General features: G+C 43.6%; 1 protein-coding gene across 1 annotated transcript in view; it reads left to right on the top strand.

The window, feature by feature from the left end:
• The first annotated feature begins 377 nt into the window (after positions 1–377).
• The window catches only part of Ikzf3 (IKAROS family zinc finger 3), an 89,508-nt gene continuing 68,516 nt past the window's right edge, over positions 378–21,369 (top strand). Inside the window, exon 1 of the mRNA XM_038326345.1 lies at positions 378–499. Coding sequence (XP_038182273.1) covers positions 493–499 — 7 coding nt within the window. The 5' untranslated portion in view covers positions 378–492. The remainder of the gene's footprint in view (positions 500–21,369) is intronic.

The following is a 21,369-nucleotide window of genomic DNA, read 5'->3' on the forward strand; positions in this document are numbered from 1 at the left end:
ATAAATAAACTTAATGAAGTGAATTCTCATTGATAGCTTTCAATGACTCTCATCCCTGACTCTAGATAAAAAGTTCCAGATCGGTCCCTGTCAGGTGAATCTGGAAGTTGGGCTTACGCACACTGCTCTCTCTTCCTGCGACAGCGCCCTCATCCCGGGTGTGTCTGAAGTAGACGTCCCGAGACCATTACTGAGGCACTGTTTCCACGCGATCAGGGTTCCTCAGGCTTGACATTCAAAAGTGGGTTGAGGGTGCGGAACCCGCGGCGCTCCGAGCGTGCTTTAAAGCGGCCGCCAGCCAGCGCCGCTGTGACCCCGCGCACCGGCTGCTGGCCGGTTCCCGAACTGCATCTGCGCCGACGCGACCGAGCCATCCCCGGGCCTCCCCGCGCCGGGAATCTCCCGCCATCCGCGCGGGTCCCCACGGCAAGGAGCACGTGGAGCGGCCGCGGAGCCTGAGCGACAGCTGCAGCCCGAGCGGCCCGTGGCGACATGGAAGGTGAGCTCCGCGCCGGGGCGCTGGGGTCTTTGAGCAGCCTGAGCGGTGCGCGCAGTGGCAGGGCTTCGTTCTGAATCTCGGTTTTGCTTCTATTTATTTCTTTTTGTTAATTTAAATGCGTGTCGGTTCTCAGACACCCCCTCCCCCAACTTGGGAAAGTGCTAAATTCTCTTCAGTTTTCTTTCTTAGGGTTTGTGAGACGATGGGTGTAAATGGGTCGCCTTAAATCTTCAAAGGAAGAGCATTCTTGGAGCGTCTCTGAATTTGGCACCAAGCCTGAGATGTAATAATCTTTTCTTGAGTCCACGACCTCAGTATCCATAGGACTTATCTGAGTAACTTATCTGAGTTACTTGTGGCTACTTTCCTATAATGTGATTTTTCTGTGAATTCTGCCTTAGGGGCAAAGCGCTCATTTTAAAGTGATTGACATTTGTAGTTAGTTAGCTTGGAACTCAGTCTTCACTAGGAACTTTCTGAAAAGCCCCAAACAAAACTAAGACACATATTAAGGATTTCATTTGAGTTCACTTCGGAAGTTATAGCTTTGTTTCTCGGAAGCTCCGCAGTATGAACTTCCTTAAGATAAGTGCAATTTCACATTTTCAACAAGTGTTTCTAAAACTCTGAAGGTGGGAGCTGTGGCTCAATTTTGGGGGTGGGGAGTGGTGGTGTTTAGAAAATCAGAAGTTGAACAGTACGTTCATTAAAAAAAATAGAGATGCTGACACTTATTAAAATGTTCATCTGACAAATATGAATATCAGATAGTTCCTTCATAATGGTTGAAGTTTTAAAATAGGAGCCTTGATCTTTGGCATCTTCACTTAGTTCTAGGGTACGTGAAGCTATGAAATATGACAGAATGGTTTGGGACACGGTTACATATGGTAAAGCTTTTCTTTTACAACGTGATGGAGCGCAACACAGCCCTCAGTTCTCAGTTTGTGCATGGGTACCTGGCTATGCCTCCTCCTCCTCCTCCTCCTCCTGCTGCTGCTCATGTAAGCATATTTCTTCTCTCAATATAGCGGCGAACGGTAATTCAGTGAACAGAAACTGAAATGCCTACTGTCGGATGATGCTTCAACCCTTTTCTCTTCTTAAGAAATGTATATGCTTCTAATGCTTTTAATTGTCAAGGTTTGAAAAATAACTTGAAAGTTTTTTGACATTTAAATAATGACCTATGAAGTTTAATTTTTATATGTAAAAGTTTCCTCATCCAAGAAGAGAGAAAAAAAGTTGGTATTGTGTATACTGTGGGGAATTTTATTTTTAAAACAGGCTCTTATGCCTATATTATTACAAATGATCTCTTTCCTGGAGTTGCTCGTCAGTTCTCCCACACCATTTTCCTAGTCCCAACTGTGTCGTTCATTAAGAATAACGCAAACCCACCACTGTAGTGTTTCTGTGCAAATGATATTTTCTCATTAACTATTCAAGATGAACTACAGGCACTAAGCTAAAAAAACGTATTTTAGAACATAGGTGTCCTACCAGGCTTTTGCAATAAGACCAGTGAAGACTTCCTGAAGGAGAAAGTAATGAAAACTTGTATAATTCAACATTTGTAGACGTGGGAAAAGAATGTATAGAATATAAGTTAGTGATCTAAAGAAGTTATAAGTTTGGATGACTAGATTAAAATTAATAGATACATTGAGATAGATGTCATATAGTATATTTAATACACAACTTAAGTATTTAAATGAAAGTAAAATTAAAAGGTTAATAAGGTAAACTTGGCCATTTTAATGTTAGCTCCTTGAGGATGTAATAGCTGATGCAGTAAAATAACTTAAAAAAAAACCCGCTAATTAGACTAATCTGGCAATTTTGCTTGCTTGTTGAGACAGTGCCGGGTCAGCCTTGCACTCACTAGCTCATGGCAATCCCCCTGCTTTGCCTCCTGAGTGATGAGTTTACGGGACACCACATTCGCTCGTGTTTTTTTGGTATTTAAAATAAAACACTTTGTGCTAATTTGATATTTGGTGTTACAGAGATTTGACCTGCATCACCCCCCTCTCTTACTAATGTAAGAAGTAAAAAGCCTCATGAAATACCTTTGTTTCTGCCTCATTTGGTGGTCAAAGTAACATGCTACAGTTATTGTGAAACGCAAGACTACCCTGTCATTCCTTCAGCAGATAAAAAGTCATTTTCCATTCATTTATCTTTGCATTCACCAACGCGTAGTTTTGGGAAATTTTCTCTGTGTGAAGACCTCAGATTAAATAAAGCCTTTAAAAATAGAAATCTTGAACTGTCACTATCTTTTTACACACAAAAAAAAGGAATCTGCCATGTAAATACGAAGAAGGTAGGCTAACAAATCAAAAGTTATAGCATTTATTTCCTCACGGTCAGTGACGGATACGTCCCACCCCAAGGCTGGTGTAACTAATGTTGCATGGCTCTTAGTGACTAACGCTAAATAGCATCTCTTTCGTCTGGCGTGGTTAAAAGAATAGGCCGTTCACAAGGGTGACTTTTAGAAGTCACGATGGGTTTCTCACTTAATCTACAGTCTTCACTTTAACCATATGGAAAGATCTTTTAAGCGTGTATTTTTTAGACTTATTTTATGTTTTATGTATTATATGTTTTGTCTCCATGTATGTATATGCACCACATGCATGCCTGGTGTTCATGTGCTCATGGAGGTCAGACGAAGGTATCGGGGGCCCTGGGATTGGAGTTACAGGTGGTTGTGCACCACCAAAGGGGTGCTTGGAACAGAACCAGGGTCCTCTGAGAGAGCAGCTTGTGCTCTTAGCTGCTGAGACATCTCTCCAGTTCCAAGTGTGTATGTTTTTTTTTTTTTTTTTTTTTTTTTTTGGTTTTTCGAGACAGGGTTTCTCTGTGGCTTTGGTGCCTGTCCTGGAACTAGCTCTTGTAGACCAGGCTGGCCTCGAACTCACAGAGATCCGCCTGCCTCTGCCTCTGCCTCCCGAGTGCTGGGATTAAAGGCGTGCGCCACCACCGCCCGGCCCAAGTGTGTATGTTCTTTATACAGCTTCCTCTTTTATAAACAAGATGCGAACAGAGAACTATCCCAGTGCCTCCGGCTTTCCATAGACTACCGGCCATTTGGTCTGAATTTCGTTCTTATGGGAGATTTTAAAATGCCCCTGTACTAGATCGTCCCTTATTATGCAATCTTCTTGCTTCTAGCTTCTGTTGCCTAGTTCAGTCCGTGGATTTTTGTGGGTAGCCATTCTTAGAGTCCTCTTCCATGTTTTGGATGGTGAGAGCTAACAGAGACTTAGCTTCTAGGTGGTGTTTCCTTGCTCTGTATTAGGAGTGTATAGAGGTTAAAATTTCAAAGTTTTAAGCAACCACAGCCGTCGACATGTCTTGGGCTTCTGGTAGAGCGTAATTTTAAAAAAATTCTGTTTGCACTTTCTATAATCTAATATTACATCTCACACTTCCAAGTCTCTCCTAAGGCCCCATCCTCCCCTCCCCAGGGGACTCAGGTCTAAGCACCACCACCATGAAAACTCTGCTGCTAAGCCCCTCCGATGACTCCCTACTGCCATCTGGTTCTCACCCCTAACCATTACCTCACTTCCATCCACTTGTGCCAAAGCCCTCTCCTTTCTGTAGATACTCCTACTCCAGTGGCTATAAATTATGGATTGCTTTATCCTTCCTGTGGGTTTTAAGGGTTTTTTTTTTGTTGTGGTTGTTGAAGGAGGGTCTCACTGTGGAACATAAACTAGTCTCAAATACATGATCCTCCTGCTTCAGCCTCTTGAGTTCTGGGATTGCAGGTGGCTACCATACTTGTGGGAGACTATTTTTACTTATTTATTTTTGTGCACGTGTGTCTATTGTATGCATGTATGTGAATCTGCATGTGTATGTATGTTGAGGACAGAGGTTGGTGGCTTTGAATGTCTTCCTCTGTGACTTTCCACCTTTTTTTTGGTTTGGTTTTTGTTTTGTCTTTAGAGACAAGGTTTCTCTGTGAGGCTCTGGCTGTTTTGGAGCTCACTCTGTAGACCAGGCTGGCCTTGAACTCATAGAGATCCACCTAGCTCTGCTTCCTGAGTGCTGGGAATAAAGGCGTGCGCCACCACTGCCGAGTTCTCCACCTTATTTTTGAAACAGGGTTTCTCACTGGACCTGAAGCTCACTAATTCAGCTCAAGTAGCTGGCTGGAAAGCCTTGAGAGTCCTCGTCTCTGCTTCCACCCTGCTGGGATTACTGGCATGCATTGCCCAACCTGGCTTTTTATGTGGGTGCTGGGGCTCCAAACTCGGGTCCTCTTGCTGTCTTCCCATCCCTTTATGTTTTACTTTGGTATGCCCACTGCTTGGTTTGTAGAAGGCCACCAGAGTAGGTTGCATTCAGTGAAGAAAACGGTACTGAAAATAGTTTTTATGATGTCTATTTAAACTTTTATTACATTTATTCGTGTGGGGGGAGGGGGCACATCCTTGCCCATCACACATGCGGAGGTCAGAGGACAGCTTGTGGGAGTGGGTGCTCTCCTCCCACCATGTGGCAGTGAGCTCTGTAGCAATTACGGCTATCTGATACTAAGCCCCTGGTCCCCAGAGCCTACATAACTCCCTTTGTTACGCACAACTTCCTAACTCCATCTTGGTACTGTGGGTGTTATGCTCTGGCAATCAGACTTTGAGCTGTGCATGGGCCAATAGTTTGCAAGAAGCGTTTTGTCTAAATCAGTTATGTGCAGAGTTAAGGGAGCCAGGGGGGAGAAACTGTTCCTAGCCAGAGTAAAGCCGCATTATTTCTCAAGCTTACCTCACTCAAAACCCCCTTTCACCCGAGAAACTTTCCTGTGTTTCTGTGTGCATATATAATTCTATAAAATAAGTGTGCAAGGCCAGGCATGGTGGCGTACGCCTTTAGTCCCAGTACTCGGAAGGCAGAGACAGGCAGATATCTGAGTTCAAGGCCAGCCTGGTCTACAGAGTGAGTTCCAGGAGAGCCAGAGCTACACAGAGAAACCCTGTCTAAAAAACAAACAAACAAAACAAAAAAGTGTACATATCAGACACAGGATGATCATAAACCAGAAATCAATTTATTTTGAAAGAATCATTTAGTATTCATATAATTTAGTATTCATATAATTTCATATAATGTTAGCAATGTTAACATTTTCATATCAGTGAAATGGATGTGATTATTTTTATAAAAGAAATCTTAGTTGAGTATGACTATACCAAGACAATAACATTTTTCAGGCTTGATTGATATTTTTATTTTATAGTCATCAATACTGAGAACTCTACTTCATAAACACATAGAACAAAATGGCCAATGTGTATTCATGGCCATTTCAGAAATTATAGTTTAATTACAAGTCAAAATTCACTTAATGGTTTAATTCTGCAACTCATACAGCAATTTTACAAATGATTTTTATTGTGTGTGTGTGTCTATGTGAGTGCAGTATGTATGGTGGCCAGCAGAGGGTATGAGAGCCACTGGAGCTGGAGCTGCAGGAGGTTATAAATCCCCTGATGTGGTTCTGGGAAGCAATGAACTGTGATCTCTGTGAGAAGAGCAAGTGCTCTTAATTGCTGAGCCATCTAACCCTCAAATAGCAATTAAAAAAACTTAATTCTAATCCAATCCAATCCATAGACATACTAACTTATCTTACATGCTGAGGGATGATGGTAGGCACATATCAAAAGTCTTTATTTTCCATAATTAAACCATTATATCCCTATAAAAGGAGAAAATTGTCTATAGTTAAAAAAAGTCAGGTGTTGTTGGCATACACCCTTAATCCCAGCACTCCAGAGGGCAGGTGGACCTCTGTGAGTTCAAGGACAGTCTGGTCTACAGAGCTACTTCCAGGACAGCCAAACCTATCAAAGAAACCCCAGCTCAAAAAAACCAAACTGACTTAATTTGTGGTTATTACACATTCAAAGCTGTTTTGCTGTTGCCAATGTTTTAGGAACACCCATTCTGAGTTATATGACCCACAGTTTTAAAAGCCATGGTGTGGCGTGGCTTTTGCTTTGTGAATCTTAGCATCAGGACAGAGGTGTTTTGGACTGTCCTAACAAACATCTGCATGCTACCATTTGTTTTATTTTATGTGTATGGATGTTTTGCCTGCATGTATGTCTGCACCACATGTGTGAAGAGGCCAGAAGAGAGCATTGAATGCCCTGGAACTGAAGTTATAGGTGGGTGTGAGCCACCAAGTTGGTGATAGGTATTGAACCCAGGTGCTCTGGAATAACAGCCGGGGCTCTTGGCCTCTTAGTCATCTCTGCAGCCCCCTTTCTTTTTCTCCCTCCTTCCTTCCTTCCTTTATTTCCTTCCTTTATTTCCTTCCTTCCCTCCCTCCCTCCCTCCCTCCTTCCCTCCTTCCTCCCTTCTTTCCTCCCTCCCTCCCTCCTTTCCTCCTTTCCTTCCTTCCTTCCTTCCTTCCTCCCTCCCTCCCTCCCTCCCTCCCTCCCTCCCTCCCTCCCTCCTTCCTTCCTTTCTTCCTTCCTTTGATAGAGATATTACACTGACCTTGAACTGTCTGTATATCTAAAGATGGTCTTGAACATCCGATCCTACTACCTCTACCTCCCCAGGATTACAAGTATGCATTTCCATGCGAGGTTTTTTGGGTTCTGGGAAGGAATCCAGGGCTTCCTGCATACCAGGCAAGCACTCTGCCAATTAGCTCCATCTTCAGGCTGTTTGCTATCATTAAAATAAAATTTCCCTGAATAAATGAGAATGTATCTGTGAGTAGATGAGAGGATTAGGATAACATTTTAACATTTTCATACATCCTGGAAATGAAGTTAGGAAACTGAGAAGCAAGAATGGAATGCAAAAATCAACCCTTGATGCTGGAGAGGTGGCTCATTGGTTAAGAATGCTTTTTGTTTTTGAGGCGACTGGAATTGGATTCCCAGCACCCATGTTGGGTGACTCACAACCACCTGTAGCTCCAGGGGGTCCCACATCCACTTTGGCCTCCACTGGCACCTCAAGTGCATTTACACACAGAAATAAAAAGAAAATAAATCTTTCTTTAAAAAAAAAATCAACCCTTGTATTTTAAAATGTAACCAGTTGCTTTGACTCTGTAAATTATAATGCATATAAAACATAAAAGACATGATAATTTGCAAGTGTTATGATTTATAGATGTAAAGATTTAAGTGGAATAAATCTTACTTCTCAAATTTGAATTAGTAGGGCGAGGAGACCAGAATATACAATCAAGTACACAGCTTCTGATCATGCCAAGCCAACAGGATGGCATGCACAGCTCACTGAGAGGAATTTGTATTTCTCAAAGAACTTCATGCATAGCTGTTGCAACACCAGTGACCTAGTATGATCCTGGCGGCCGCTAAATTAAACAGCGAGAAATTTAACATGGGGTGGGCACGTAAGGACTATTACAGGACAAATAATAGCTGATATGCAAGTGATAGAAAGAATTCCTATGGGGTTCTGTGTGTGTGTGTGTGTGTGTGTGTGTGTGTGTGTAGAAGCTTTGAGACAAGGCCTCAGAGCATCCAGGCTGGCTTCAAACTTGCTAACCTTAAACCTCTGATCCTCTGCTTCTGCCCCCAAACCCTTGGGGTTACAGGGTGTGCTGCCATACCTGGCCTTCGATTTTATTTTTACTTCTTAGACTTCTTTTTATTATTTTAAATTGTGTGCGTGTATGTGTGTGCGCGCAATAATGTGAGTGCAGATGCCCTCAGAGGCCAGATGCCTCAGATCCCCTGAAGTTGGAGTTATAGATGTGGGTGCTGGGAACCAGAGTCAGGACCCCCGGAAGAGCAGCTAATGCTCTTAACTGCAAGCCATCTCTCCAACCTGTAGATTTCAGTTTTTGACAAGGGTCTCATTGTGTAGTCCAGGCTGGCTTGAACTTGGTCCTTCTGCCCCAGCTCCCAAGAGCTGGGATTGCAGGCATACGCTTGAGGACCTATGGATTGTGCACCGCTTTTCTAGCCCCTGTCAGTGCCACAGTTCAACAAGAATATCATTAGATGCAAAAATGAGACATAACTTGTACTTAGCAATGGAACGAATTTTTGTTTGTTTGGTTGTTCGGTTTGGTTTTTCGAGACAGGGTTTTCTCTGTGTATCCGTGACTCTCCTGGAACTCATTCTGTAAACCAGGCTGGCCTTGAACTCACAGAGATCAGCCAACCTCTGCCTCCTGAGGGCTGGGATTAAAGGTGCGCGCCACCAACCGCCTGACGATGAAACAAATTTTAGTACAGAAGCTGATGAGGTCCAAACATGAGCGTGTGTTCCAGACAAGAGAGAAGGAGCAGGAGAGCACTGTTAGCCTACTTTCTCTCTGCCAATGGTCAATACCCGGGGTGGTCCCTCCTGGGACCCTGGAGCTCCATTTTGAAAAGAACTCACTCAGAATGTCACACCCTTTCCACCCCCTACCTTGTGTCTAGATTTCCACTGTTAGTCTATTTGAGGATTGCTGCCACAATGATGTACCCACCACAATCGAAGGCTATTCTCCTCCCAGGACACTTGACCATGTAGCTTCAGTGTGTTTTCCCAGCGATGTTTTCTGTCTTCTAACATTGCCATTCTGCACTGCCAGTGTTCCCAGAACACACATTTTCTTCCCCGACTGCCTATTTTTCTAATGCTTTTCTTCCAACTCAGCGAGTCCAAAATTGAAGTCATCCCCCCGACTCTCTCATACCCACACCAGCTTTCCAACACTGGTAACAGCACCCCAGTCATGCCAGGGGGCTCTTTGTCCGTCCATTCTGGTTCCTCCTGGATGCTCTCTGTGAAGAAGCTGCTGCTCATTCCAGGATTCTCTTCCTTAGTTTAAAGACTAATTGCTTGTAGATGCTCACTCCTTTTTATGTTTAAATGTAAAGTGTTTCTGCACAGTGTGCATCTGCCCTGGTTTGTCCAGGATTGTAACCACCATGTTCACTGGGAGAGGATGCTTTATTTATTCAGCTCACCCCAAATCCTTTTATCAGTGCCAGTGCAGCAGCATCCTTCTGTACGCAAGTGCCTCCTTTTCTTTTTTTTTTTTTTTTTTTTTCTTTTTTTGGTTTTTCGAGACAGGGTTTCTCTGCAGCTTTTTTAGAGCCTGTCCTGGAACTAGCTCTTGTAGACCAGGCTGGCCTCGAACTCACAGAGATCCGCCTGCCTCTGCCTCCCGAGTGCTGGGATTAAAGGCATGCGCCACCACCGCCCGGCTAGTTGGGACTTATTTTTAAAAGAAAACTATCTGTCAGAAGGCAATATTTAACCACAACAATAAAAAAGAAATTTGTTCTGAAGGAGGACACTAGATCTTGGTAGGAATGATTGATCCAAAAAAAATCTTTCAGATGAATAGAAGTTTATTACATCATGAGAGACCATCCAGCCACAGTATAAATAAGATAATGTGTATGAAATTAGCTTACTTAATAATAGACACAGAAGCTGAGCAGGGGTGGCACATGCCTTCAATCCTAGCACTTGGGAGGCAGAGGCAGGCAGATCTCTGAGTTTGAGACCAGTCTGGCCTACAGAATGAATTCCAGGATAGCCATGGTTATACAGAGAAACCCTGTCTCAAAAAGACAAACAAAAATCCCCAAAAGACACAGACTCAGAGTCAAGCTAAGCAGTTTGTGTTAGTTCACACATCCCTTACGAGGATTTCAGGACCTTTTCTGATAATCTTGGTTGTAGGCTGCCTTTAGTTACTATTCTGTTCTGACCAAGGCAACTTGTAAAATAAAACGTTTTATAGTTTCGGAGGGTTAGTGTCCACGATGGCTGAGCAAAGGGACAGCTGTGACATCTTGGTCCACAACCACAAGGCAAAAAGAAAAGGTGTTGACAATGGTGGGAGTCTTCTGAAATCTCAAAGCCCACTTCAGTGACACACCTTTTCAATAAGGCCACGCCCCCTCATCCTTCCCAAACAGTTCTACCAACTGGGGACCAAGTATTCAAGCGCATGAACCTATAGAGGCCTTTCTCATCAGACCATCGTGTAGACCAAGAACATACTCATCAGTTGTATCATTGGGAATTGTTGCAAGTGCAGAAACTCGGGCTAGACACTGAATCGGTACCTTCACCCAGATCCCTGGGAAATCCCTGTGCATTAAAGCGTGAGAGCATTGCTGTAGGCTGGGCTGGGATCAGCCCAACCTATCACTGCTTCCCTAGTACCTGTTGCAGCAATGGGTTTGGCACATACATAGACTTAGGATATCATTTGCTTAAATGCCGATTTTATCTTATATTTTGTTTTTTGAGACGGGATTTCTCTGTGTTGACCTGGCTGTCCTGGAACTCACTGTAGACCAGGGATCTGCCTGTCTTTGCCTCCCAAGTGCAGGGATTAAAGATGTAAGCCACCACTGCTAGCTGTTCGGCTAGATTTTTTTTAAAATGCTGTGTTGAATGCCTCTTACGGGTCATATATGCTGAGGACTGGCTATATAGTGAAGGGGGAAGACAGGACTTTGGTTCCAGTCAGGCAAGGCAAAAAATTTTAAGAACAGCTGCTCAGTGGTGGTGCACATCTTTAACCCAGGCACTCAAGAGGCAGAGGCAGGAGGATCTCTGTGAGTTTGAGGCTAGCCTGGTCTACAGAGCAAGTTCCAGGGTAACCAGCGGTACACAGTGAAGTCTGTCTCAAAATTTAATAGAAAAAAAAGAGGTAGTACCAATGGAATAAATTAGAATTATGCTAAGTACTATGTAGGAAATAAAATGAATGAACCATATGGAAAACAATGGTAGAAGGCAGGGCAGGTGAGGAAGAAGCCTGGCTGAGCCAGGAGTTTGGCCATCTTCAGCACATCAATAGCATTTGAAGCCAGGAGAATGAACAGAATCGCCTGTGGTCTGAGAGTCAAGAAAGAGCTCATGTGTTCATCCGTGGAGGTAAGACAGCCGACTGAAGAAAGGAAACTAGCGGGACTTTGCTGATGGAACCGTGGGAAATGTGGCCGTCGACTGTAATGGATATGTGAGGCCGGGAGCGCATGTAAGGGGAGCCTTATTCAGTTCATAGTTTTGTCTGTTTGGCGTCCAAGACCAGGCAGTACCATTGACTTAGCCACTGCTGAAGGAGGTGGGTGGGTTACATCGTGGTGGGCTGTGTGGAGGAACAAGAGGGCATTTCTCAAACCAAGGAAGCAGAGATGGAAGAGGGTAAGTCTTGCTTCTCTTATAACCCTCTCTTAATTCGTTGTAGACAATGTTGTGGGGGGAAAATCAAGCTCTCTTAAGAACTGCCAAGGGAACTGGGTGGTGGTGGCAGCACTTGGGAGGCAGAGGTAGACGGATCTGTGTGAGTTCAAGGCCAACCTGGTCTACAGAGTGTGTTCCAGACAGCCAGGATTGTTACACAGAGAAATTCTGTCTCAAAAAACCAACCAACCAAACACACACACAAAACCAATAGAAGACTGCCAAGGGGCGTGGCTTTAGAGCACTTGCTGCTCTTGCAGAAGACCCAGGTTCAGTTGCCAGTGTGACAGCTAACAACCATCTGTAAACTCCAGTTCCAGGGGATCCAACACCCTCTTCTGACCTCTGATGGCACTGCACACACATGGCGCATGAACATACATGCAGGCATGCAGGCAAAACACCCATACACCTTAAAAAAAAGAAAAGAAAAGAGCGCATGCAGGCAAAACACCCATACACCTTAAAAAAAAGAAAAGAAAAGAGCTACATGAGACCTCCTCCCTTCGTTCCTTTTTGGGCACAGTGCTCTCAGTGACTCAAGGACCTTCCACCAAACTGCAACTTTAAATACCAGTTCCTCACCCTGGGAACCAGCCTTTTACACACAGACCCTGGAGAGGCTCTCAGGCTCTATCCAGACCATTACAATAGGTGAACCAATTTCTCATTATGAGAAATATAAAGCCATTTAGAGTATTTGGTAAATGATTGGAATGTATATGATAAAGATTCTATAACAGAAACCTAAGAAACCTTTGAACTTGGGTGGTTTTTGTTGTTGGTTTGGTTTGTTTTGGTTAGCCCTGACTGTCCTAGAACTTCTGTATTTTTTAATATTTGTTTTTATTTTATGTACGTAAGTACTTTTGCCTACATCTGGAAGTGCACTGTGTTAGATTTCAGAGCCTGGAGTAAGGGAGAAAAGGCAGGAAAGAGGCCAGAGTCTGACCTCTACAGATGAGACTGTTCCTTAGCACCCACAGCAAGGGGCAGCCGCTCTCCCACAGGAACGGAAGGGTCTGTGAAGGGAGAAAGCTGCTTGGGACCTTCCATAGAGGGAGCAGAGGGTGTGGGAACGAGGAAGTTGATGTAGCTGTAGGGAGCAACCTGTGGCTCTGTAATCCCTCCTTTCTGAAACTGTTTGTTCAAGCAACACAGACAGTCTCGGAAGACAGGTTGTCTCAGCAAATGTTTCTCTTTGTGACTGACAGATGACGGTTGTGCAAGGCTGGCTGCAACCACATAGGAATTCTGTTTTTACCACTGGATCACTCTACCTCCTGCATGTGTGCCTGGTGCCCGCAGAGGCCAGAAGAAGGAGCTGAATCCACCAGCACTAGAGTTACGGATGGTTATAAGCAGCCACCTGGGTGCTGGGAACAGAATCTGGGTCCTCTGCAAGAGCAACGAACAGAGTTTAATATCTGAGCCATCTCTCCAGCCCTGAAATTCTACATTCTCTTCAAAGCGGGAAGTTTCTCCTATACTTGCATTCCTGGGGTTCAAGATTTTAGAGAGTTAGGCCTGTTTTGTTTCAATAGGTTTAACATTTTAAAAAATTACATCTTATTTTATGTGTGTGTGCACAAGTGTGGAGGTTTGAGGACAACTTGTGGGAGTTGGTTCTTTCCTTCCACCAAGGGGGTCTGTCTTAGTTAGGGCTTCATTGCTGTGAAGATATACCATGACCACAGCATAGAAAAGAAAGAGAACATTTAACTGGGGTGACTCGCCTACAGTTTCAGAGGTTCCGTCCATTATCATCATGGCAGAGAGCCTGATGGCATGCAGGCAGACGTGGTGCTAGAGCTGACAGTCCTTACACCTTGATCCAGAGACAACAGAAAGTCGGCTGTCACACTGAGGGAAGTTTGAACAAAAGAGACCTCAAAGCCCAACCCCAGATTGACACACTTCCTCTAACAAGACCACCTCATAATAGTGCCACTCCCTTTAGGGACCATTTTCTTTCAAACCACCACAGAGTCCCAGGGATCAAACTCAGGGCTCCAGGCTTGGCAGAAAGACACATTTAGTCGTCTTGCTGGCCCCTCAGTGATTTTTTTTTTTTTTTTTTTTTTTGGTTTTTCGAGACAGGGTTTCCCTGTAGTTTCTAGAGTCTGTCCTGGATCTAGCTCTTGTAGACCAGGCTGGCCTCGAACTCAGAGATTCGCCTGCCTCTGCCTCCCGAGTGCTGGGATTAAAGGCATGCGCCACCACCACCCGGCCCCTCAGTGATTTTTTAAATGAACACATAGTAAAGTACACACACGCAACCTTCTACGTCAAAGTAAGGGCTTTATCTCACCAAAAACTGTTCCTTTGTGCCCATTTATAGTTAATCTCTCCCTCTATGCTCAGTTAGACATTATTCAGCTATCTGCCATATAGACTACGGTTGCTTACTTTTGAATCTCATTTGAATAAACTCACAGGACAAGGTAACTTTGTTCCTCTCCTTTTTCTCGATACATTTTTGAGATCCATATGTGTTGTATTTACAGTACTTCAACAACTTTTATTTTTGAATAATATAAAATATAAACATACAATGTTTTAGTTAGGGTTTTGCATATTTCCTTGAAGAGACACCATGACCAAGGATTGTCTTTGTTTTTGTTTTGAGACGGGGTTTCCCTGTAGTTTCTAGAGTCTGTCCTGGAACTAGCTCTTGTAGACCAGACTGGTCTCAAACTCACAGAAATCTGCCTGTCTCTGCCTCCCAAGTGCTGGTATTAAAGGTGTGTGCCACCACCACCCGGTTTCAGAGCAACTCTTAGAAAGGAAAGCATTTACTTGGGGCTGGCTTACAGTTCAGAGGTTTATCCATTATCAGCGTGGTGGAAAGCTTGGTAACAGACAGGCAGACATGGTGCTGGAGAGGAGCTGAGAGTTCTCCATCTTGATCCACAGGCAACAGGAAGAGACTGTGACACTGGGCCTGGCTTGAGCATCTTGAAATCCTCCTCCTTCCCCCATGACACTCTTCCTCCATCAAGGCCATAACCTTCTCCAGAAGGGCCACACTTACTCCATGATCGCATCTCCAATGATTCTACTCCCTGTGAGCCTATGTGGGCTGTTTGCATTCAAACCACCACAGACAACAATTTATTAATTCATCTTCTGTTGATAGCTATTTGATTGTTTCTAGTGTTTGATAATGGACATTCCTTTATTCATTCATATGTGTATATGTATACATATATCTTGTTTTAGATATATAAACTCATGCCTCTTAAATATCCCTAGACCTAGCATTTCTGGGTAATAAGGAGGTGTTTCGCTTTGGTACTTACCTCTAAATGTTTCCAAAGATGCTGGAGCACGTCACCCTCACACTATCAATAGTGCCACTTGTCCCACATCTCGTTGACACTTGGTATAGTTAGTCAGCCTTTTAAATTTTAGACTTTCTAGCGTGTGCGTTAGTAGCTCCTTGTGGTTTTCATTTGCATTTGCCTTATGAGTAAGGGTTTGGGGTATTTTTTCTTGTATTATTTATTGATCACTCAGATGTCATTTTTTCCCAAAATGGATTGGTTTCTGGATTTTAATCTATTTTAAATTACACTTATTTGTTTATTTGTGTATTTATTACGTATGGGGAGAGGGAATGCACGCCGCAGCATTTGTGTGGAGGTCAGAGGGTCATGTTCAGGAGTCGGTTCTCTCCTTCCACAGTGTGTGTTCCTGGGATCCAACTCTGGTCCTTAGACTTGGTGGCGAGTGCCTTTACCCTCTGGATTTGTAATTCAACAAGATTGCGAGGGGTTTTTTTTTGATAAGGTCTTACATATCTTAGGCTGACTTCAAATTGCTTATGTAGCTGAAGACAACCTTGAACTATTGATCCTTCTTTCTCCACCTCCAAATGCTTGGATTATAGCCTGTGCCACTCACCCAAAGCTGGAGACTGAACCCGTGGCCTTGTGAGGGACTGGCAAGCTCTCCACCAACTGAGCTATATCTCTAGCCCTAGTCTGTAAGCCTTTTTTAATATTTGGAAGTGTGTAACTTCTTAGAGGTAGACAGCAAATGTTTTCTTCTCTTCTGGAACTAACTTAGCCACTTGTCTGCTAAGAAGAATTCCTATTTCATTTAGTTTTAATATTTATATGTTTAATGACAGCATATAGAAAAATTAAGTTGTTTTAAAAGCCACAATGTTTTTATCATAATTTGTAACGTAATTCATATCTCAGACTTTTTTTTTATTAATCTTACTGTGTAGCCCTGGATGGCCTGGAGCTCTCTATGTAGGTTAGGCTGTTCTCAAACTTAGACCCGCCTGTCTTTTTGCCTCCTGAGTGCTGGGATTACAGGCATCCACCACCACATCCAGCCTACATTTCATGTATTTGTAAGGAAAAGTCTGAGCATGCAAGAACCCTTAGAAAGAATTCTGGTGGAGTCCGATAGTCCACCATTTCCTGTACAAATATTTAAAGTAAAGTAGTTAGTGTTAAAAGGAGTTTTGTCTAAAAAATAGTGTAGCTTTTTGTTAAGTTTTTTTGAGACTAGATTTTACTATATCTCCCAGACTGACCTTGAGTTCTTCGGACTCTACCTCCCAAATGCTTGGATTACAGGCACGTGCCACTGTGCCCGCCTACTACTCATATTACACATTAAATTATGCTGTTACAATGAAACCAGGCATTTTATAGTTATAAAACAAAAGTCTCAGTTTGAATACAATGGGCTCAGTCACTTAAGCGTGAACATTTTCCTTCAAGTAGCATTGGTGTGGATGCCTGTTCTTCCATTTTTTTCATATACACTCCTTGGTGGCATGTGACACCTAAGAAAATCAGTAAGAGAGATAGTAAAATAGAAATATGTATATACATATTACAACTTTAGGGTAACTAACATCATGAAGAAAGCTAGACTAGACGTTAGGTTTGTTGTTTTAGTGGTAATTGTCAGCACTTCTTCTGTGGTCCATAGTGTATAGCTCCCTCATTAGATGCTTAATCTAGGGGAAAATTGAATACTTTATGTAAAAGGGCAGGGTAGGAAGAATAGCTACAGTGGCTGTCTTTGATCTGTTTTTCTTAAACAATAAGACTTTATTTCTTACCCTTTTACCGTAGTCCTGGGGCTCAGGAAAGAAGAATTTCATGGTCAGGATTGCTCTAGCTTTAAGACATTCCCTAATTAGATTAGTCAACTGAGGTATTTGAAATGAACAGGACATGAAAATCTCTGCTCACTGTGGCCTTCGAAGATTGTAATCCACAGAGGGAGCATTTAAAAGCATGAATTTTGGTCCCCAAAACAACAGCAGAATTCACTTTATAGACTAGGTGGGCTCAAACACAGAGATCCACCTGTCCTTGGGATGCAGGGATTAGAGGCGTGCACCATCATGCCTGGTTACTTTGTCTGAATCTTGTCTGCAAAATGGGACCAGTTATAAATGCCATTGCACCCACGCCTCAGCAATGCTATACAATAAAAGAAACCTCACTGCCCACTGGGCTCAATGTTTGATGCCACTTTTTTTGTAGAACCAGGTGCCAACAAAAAAATGGTTTTATATTGCCAGGTGGTGGTGGTGCACGCCTTTAATCCCAGCACTTGGGAGCCTTGGGAGGCCGAGGCAGGCCGATTTCTGAGCTTGAGGCCAGCTTGAATTACGTAATGAGTTCCAGGACAGACAGAGTTTCACAGGGAAACCCTGCCTTGAAAAACCAAAAGAAAAAAGAAAAAAAAAAGAAAAAAGGTTTCATAAGAAAACATTCACTGTGGCCAGGGAAATGAGGGGTCAGGGAACTGAGGGGTGCCCTCTGAATAATGACTTACCCTGCATGTTCCCCAGGACCTTAAGTGTGCATTTCAGGAAATCTGTTTAGATGGGCTTAAAGAACAGTAGAGACAAACAGCTATGGAAACCTCCGTGTTATTGGAAAGGTCTCAGCAGACTGCACCGGAAGAGAATGCTCAGGGGCAGGCAAGCATCAGGTGACCGGGGGGGGGGGGGGGGGGGGGGGGGGGGGGGGGCGGAACTGATGAAGCTACTTCAGACTCCAGTCCTGACCTTGCTTTTCATCTTACGGTGATATTTCAGGAATGCCGGTGGCACTAAGGAGAGCTTAATGGTAGCTGCCACTCTTCTGCCACGATTACGGTCCTGAGTATTAATTTAATCTCCAAGGATTTATCTTAAAAAGTGGGTATTTTAGATGAGAGAAAATATTATTTTGAAAAGAGGCTTGGCCATCAAGGGTGTTGGTTTACGGTTGCTAGAATAAAAGAAACCTGGCATTGAGTTGGTCTTCGGGCACCTTTGGGGTTGAGCGCAGCTAGCGGCTGCGCTGGTGTTTTGCCTGCATGGATGTCTGAGTGAGGATGTCGGATCCTTTGGAACTGGAGTTACAGACAGACATGAGCTGCCATGTGGGTGCTGGGAATTGAACCCAGGTCCTCTGGACGAGCAGTCAGTGCTCCTAACCACTGAGCCATCTCTCCAGCCCCCCACAAGTGTTCTTAATCAAGTGATAATTATTTAATACTGTCAGACATAAAGGTGCGTTTATAACCATCTGGGTTAACTATGCTCACAAATTTTGTTGCAAATGTGGGCTTTTGGTTTTGGTTGTAGTAACTTAGGGTAAAGCGTTGACTGCTCAGATATAAGTTTGATATCTCAGCCATGACTCCTGTCATGTCTAGGTTTAAACTTTATTTGTAATCTGTCACCTTCATTTTGTAGCATATATAATACAGAAAATGTGGCATCTTAGAAATTCTTCAAACATGAAAAATTTTGTGTTGTCATCTTTGAAAAGGCGATCCAAAAGGATGGAAAAATTGAAACCGTCCTCTTTTGGACTGGGGAATACGGCTCGGTGGTGGGGTACCAGCCAGCATGTGTGAGACACTAGGTTCAATCCCCAGTATTGCAAAAATGAGAAAAATAACATGAAATTATCGCCTTTCGGAATGCAATGATGGGTTGTCTTCAGTACTGGTAGAAGAAAACCTTGCATTGCTCAGAAAGTCATGAATCACTGCCAAGAGTTAACTGCTGTGAAGAGCAGCAAAGGAAATGTCCTTTGAGGCTGCTCCCTGGTGTATTTATCAACTGCCTCAGTAACGAACCAGTACGGACCTTCACAAGGTTTGCTATTTAAGGGGAAAAATGTTAAGAGAAAATAACTATCAGGACTGGAGAGATGGCTCAGTGGCTAAGAGTTTATATGGCTCTGCCAGAGGACCAGAGTTTGGTTCCCAGCACCCACGTAGAATGGTTCAGGCCTCCTATAGCCCCAACTCCAGGGGATCCGATGCCTTATTCTGGATGCTTTGGGCCCTATGCTTGCTTACACCTGGGCTCGTGTTTGCGTGCTTGCATGCACACACACGCATGCGCGCGCGCACACACACACACACACACACACACACACACACACATCACCCATACCTTACTTTCTCTCCACAACACAATCTACTTTTCTGAATATAGAGACCCTTTGTGGTTCGGTTTCCAGAACATTCTGTCCAAACATACTTTACAGCAATTTTGACTGCCTGCACATTTAAAACACTACAGTAGATGCCATCCAATGGGAACTTTCATGGGGCTTCATTTTCACTAAAATGTAGAGAAATTACAAAATGATTTATAGTTAAAAAAACTATAAATCTTTTGCTGTATTTACAAAGATCTAAAAAGTTTCTGACCTTCAGCTGGAAATTCCTTTGTCACCTACTCTATTTTAAGGTACTGTGTGGTCCTTTTGAAACTTTCACACTTATGGAGGGGATGTGCTTCACTGTGTTGTGTCTTTATGTTTCAAGCATTGTTTCTGTATTTATTTATTCATTTTGTGTGCATGTGTACGCCTAAGTCAGAAGACAACTTTCAGGGGTTAACGTGCTCTCCTACTCTATAGCTCCAGGGATGGAACTTCAGGCGTCAGCCTTGGTAGCGAGTACCTTTACCTTCTGAGCCATCTTAATACGTGGGAAAAACATCTGTGTGGCCTGGTTTAGGCTGTTTAAATGTCTCTTTGAAGTTCCTAAAGCTAAGGTAGTTGAAAATCTCCCTTTTCTCTTGGGCGCTGTGCTCAGTTACCTGCGGTGCTGTTTATAGTGCACATAGGGCATCCGAAAAAGTGTTGAAACCAATTTAAATGTCATTGTCGGGGAGTTTAAAAGGCCCTGGAACCAGGACTCTCTGCCTTTAGACCACCAAACCCAAAAACGACTTTGTTGCATGTAACTAAAAGATGTTGCCGCAAGACGGTTGCTCGCTGAGCCTTTGAACTGGTTTTTCCTTCTTGGTTCCCTTTAAGAGTCCTCCCAGGGTGCAGCTGAAAGTTCACAGCTAGCTTTTTTTTTTAAACAATTAAAGAAAAAACACCATCGAACTCACAGAAAAGTTGCAGTATAGTGCAAAAAAAGACTTTTTTTTTCCGGAAAATTTGACATAAGTTGCTGACTTGATCCCTATCACTTTGAAGACTTTAAAGTTTATGCCCTATCTCCGGCATAACCACAATACAGCCATCGAAACCAGGAAATGTGAACATTGACAAATTACTACCAATTTATCCTCTGCCCCATCAGTGTTCTGATTGTGTCTGTAACACTCTTTCCCACAAGGCGATTTACTCCAGAGCACGCAGTGTTCCTTGTCACGTCTCTTCGCTCCAGAAGAGTTCCTCGGGATTTGGTCACGAGCCAGTTATTGTAAATTCTCCCTAGAGTTAGGCTGATCCTCTTATGGCACAAACCCTGTTCTGTAATTTGACAGAGGTATCGAGAAGGTCCGACTGTGTTCTGTTCATCACTAGGGTGCACACACAGACGATGCTCGCACATGATTGCAGCTACACTCCCGTCATCAGGGCTTTGCCACTGTGTATCCAGCCTCTCGCCCTTATCATGCATAAGTATAGAAAAGAAGAACTTAGGGGGATCGGGGAGATGGCTCCGCTGTTAGGAGCACTTGCTGCTCCTCCAGAGGTCCCGAACTCAGTTCCCAGAACACGTCAGGCGGCTTCTAACCACCTGTTCCTCCAGCTCTGAGGGATCCGACACCCTCTTCTGCCCCCTCTGGCATCCCCACATGCAGGGAGCCCACTAACACAGACACATACGCAGGAATAAAACTAAATCATAAGTACTTTGAAACTATTTGAGAAGCCCATTTCCCATCAGGTTTGCTTTTTTTAACTTTTTAAAAGATGTGTTTATGTTATTCTAGGCGTATGTGTGTTTTGCCCGCATGTATATATGTGCACAACGTGCATGTCTGGCCCTCGAGGAGGTCAGAAGGCACTGGACCTAACTGAACTGGAGTTACAGATGGGTTGTGAGTCACCATGAGGGTGCTTGGAACTGAAACCTGCTTGTCTGCAAGAGCAAAGAGGGCTCTCAACCACGGAACCATCTCTCCCAACCCCCTTGTCAGACTTTCAACAGGTTATCATCCAATCCCATTTATTTCGATGTTTACTAACCCAGATTAAACTAGTGGACACTCTTTACTGATGGCTTCTGGCTTCTGTGTCTGAATCGTCTCTTCATTGCCTTCTGGCACTGAAAAGGGTTCCTAACTCACTCTGTTCTTTCTATGGTAGCAACCATTTCTCCAACTAGCCTGGTTCCTTCAAGAGGAGAATGATATTTAGAAG

This window comes from Arvicola amphibius, chromosome 4, assembly GCF_903992535.2.
Source record: "Arvicola amphibius chromosome 4, mArvAmp1.2, whole genome shotgun sequence".
NCBI lineage: Eukaryota > Metazoa > Chordata > Mammalia > Rodentia > Cricetidae > Arvicola > Arvicola amphibius.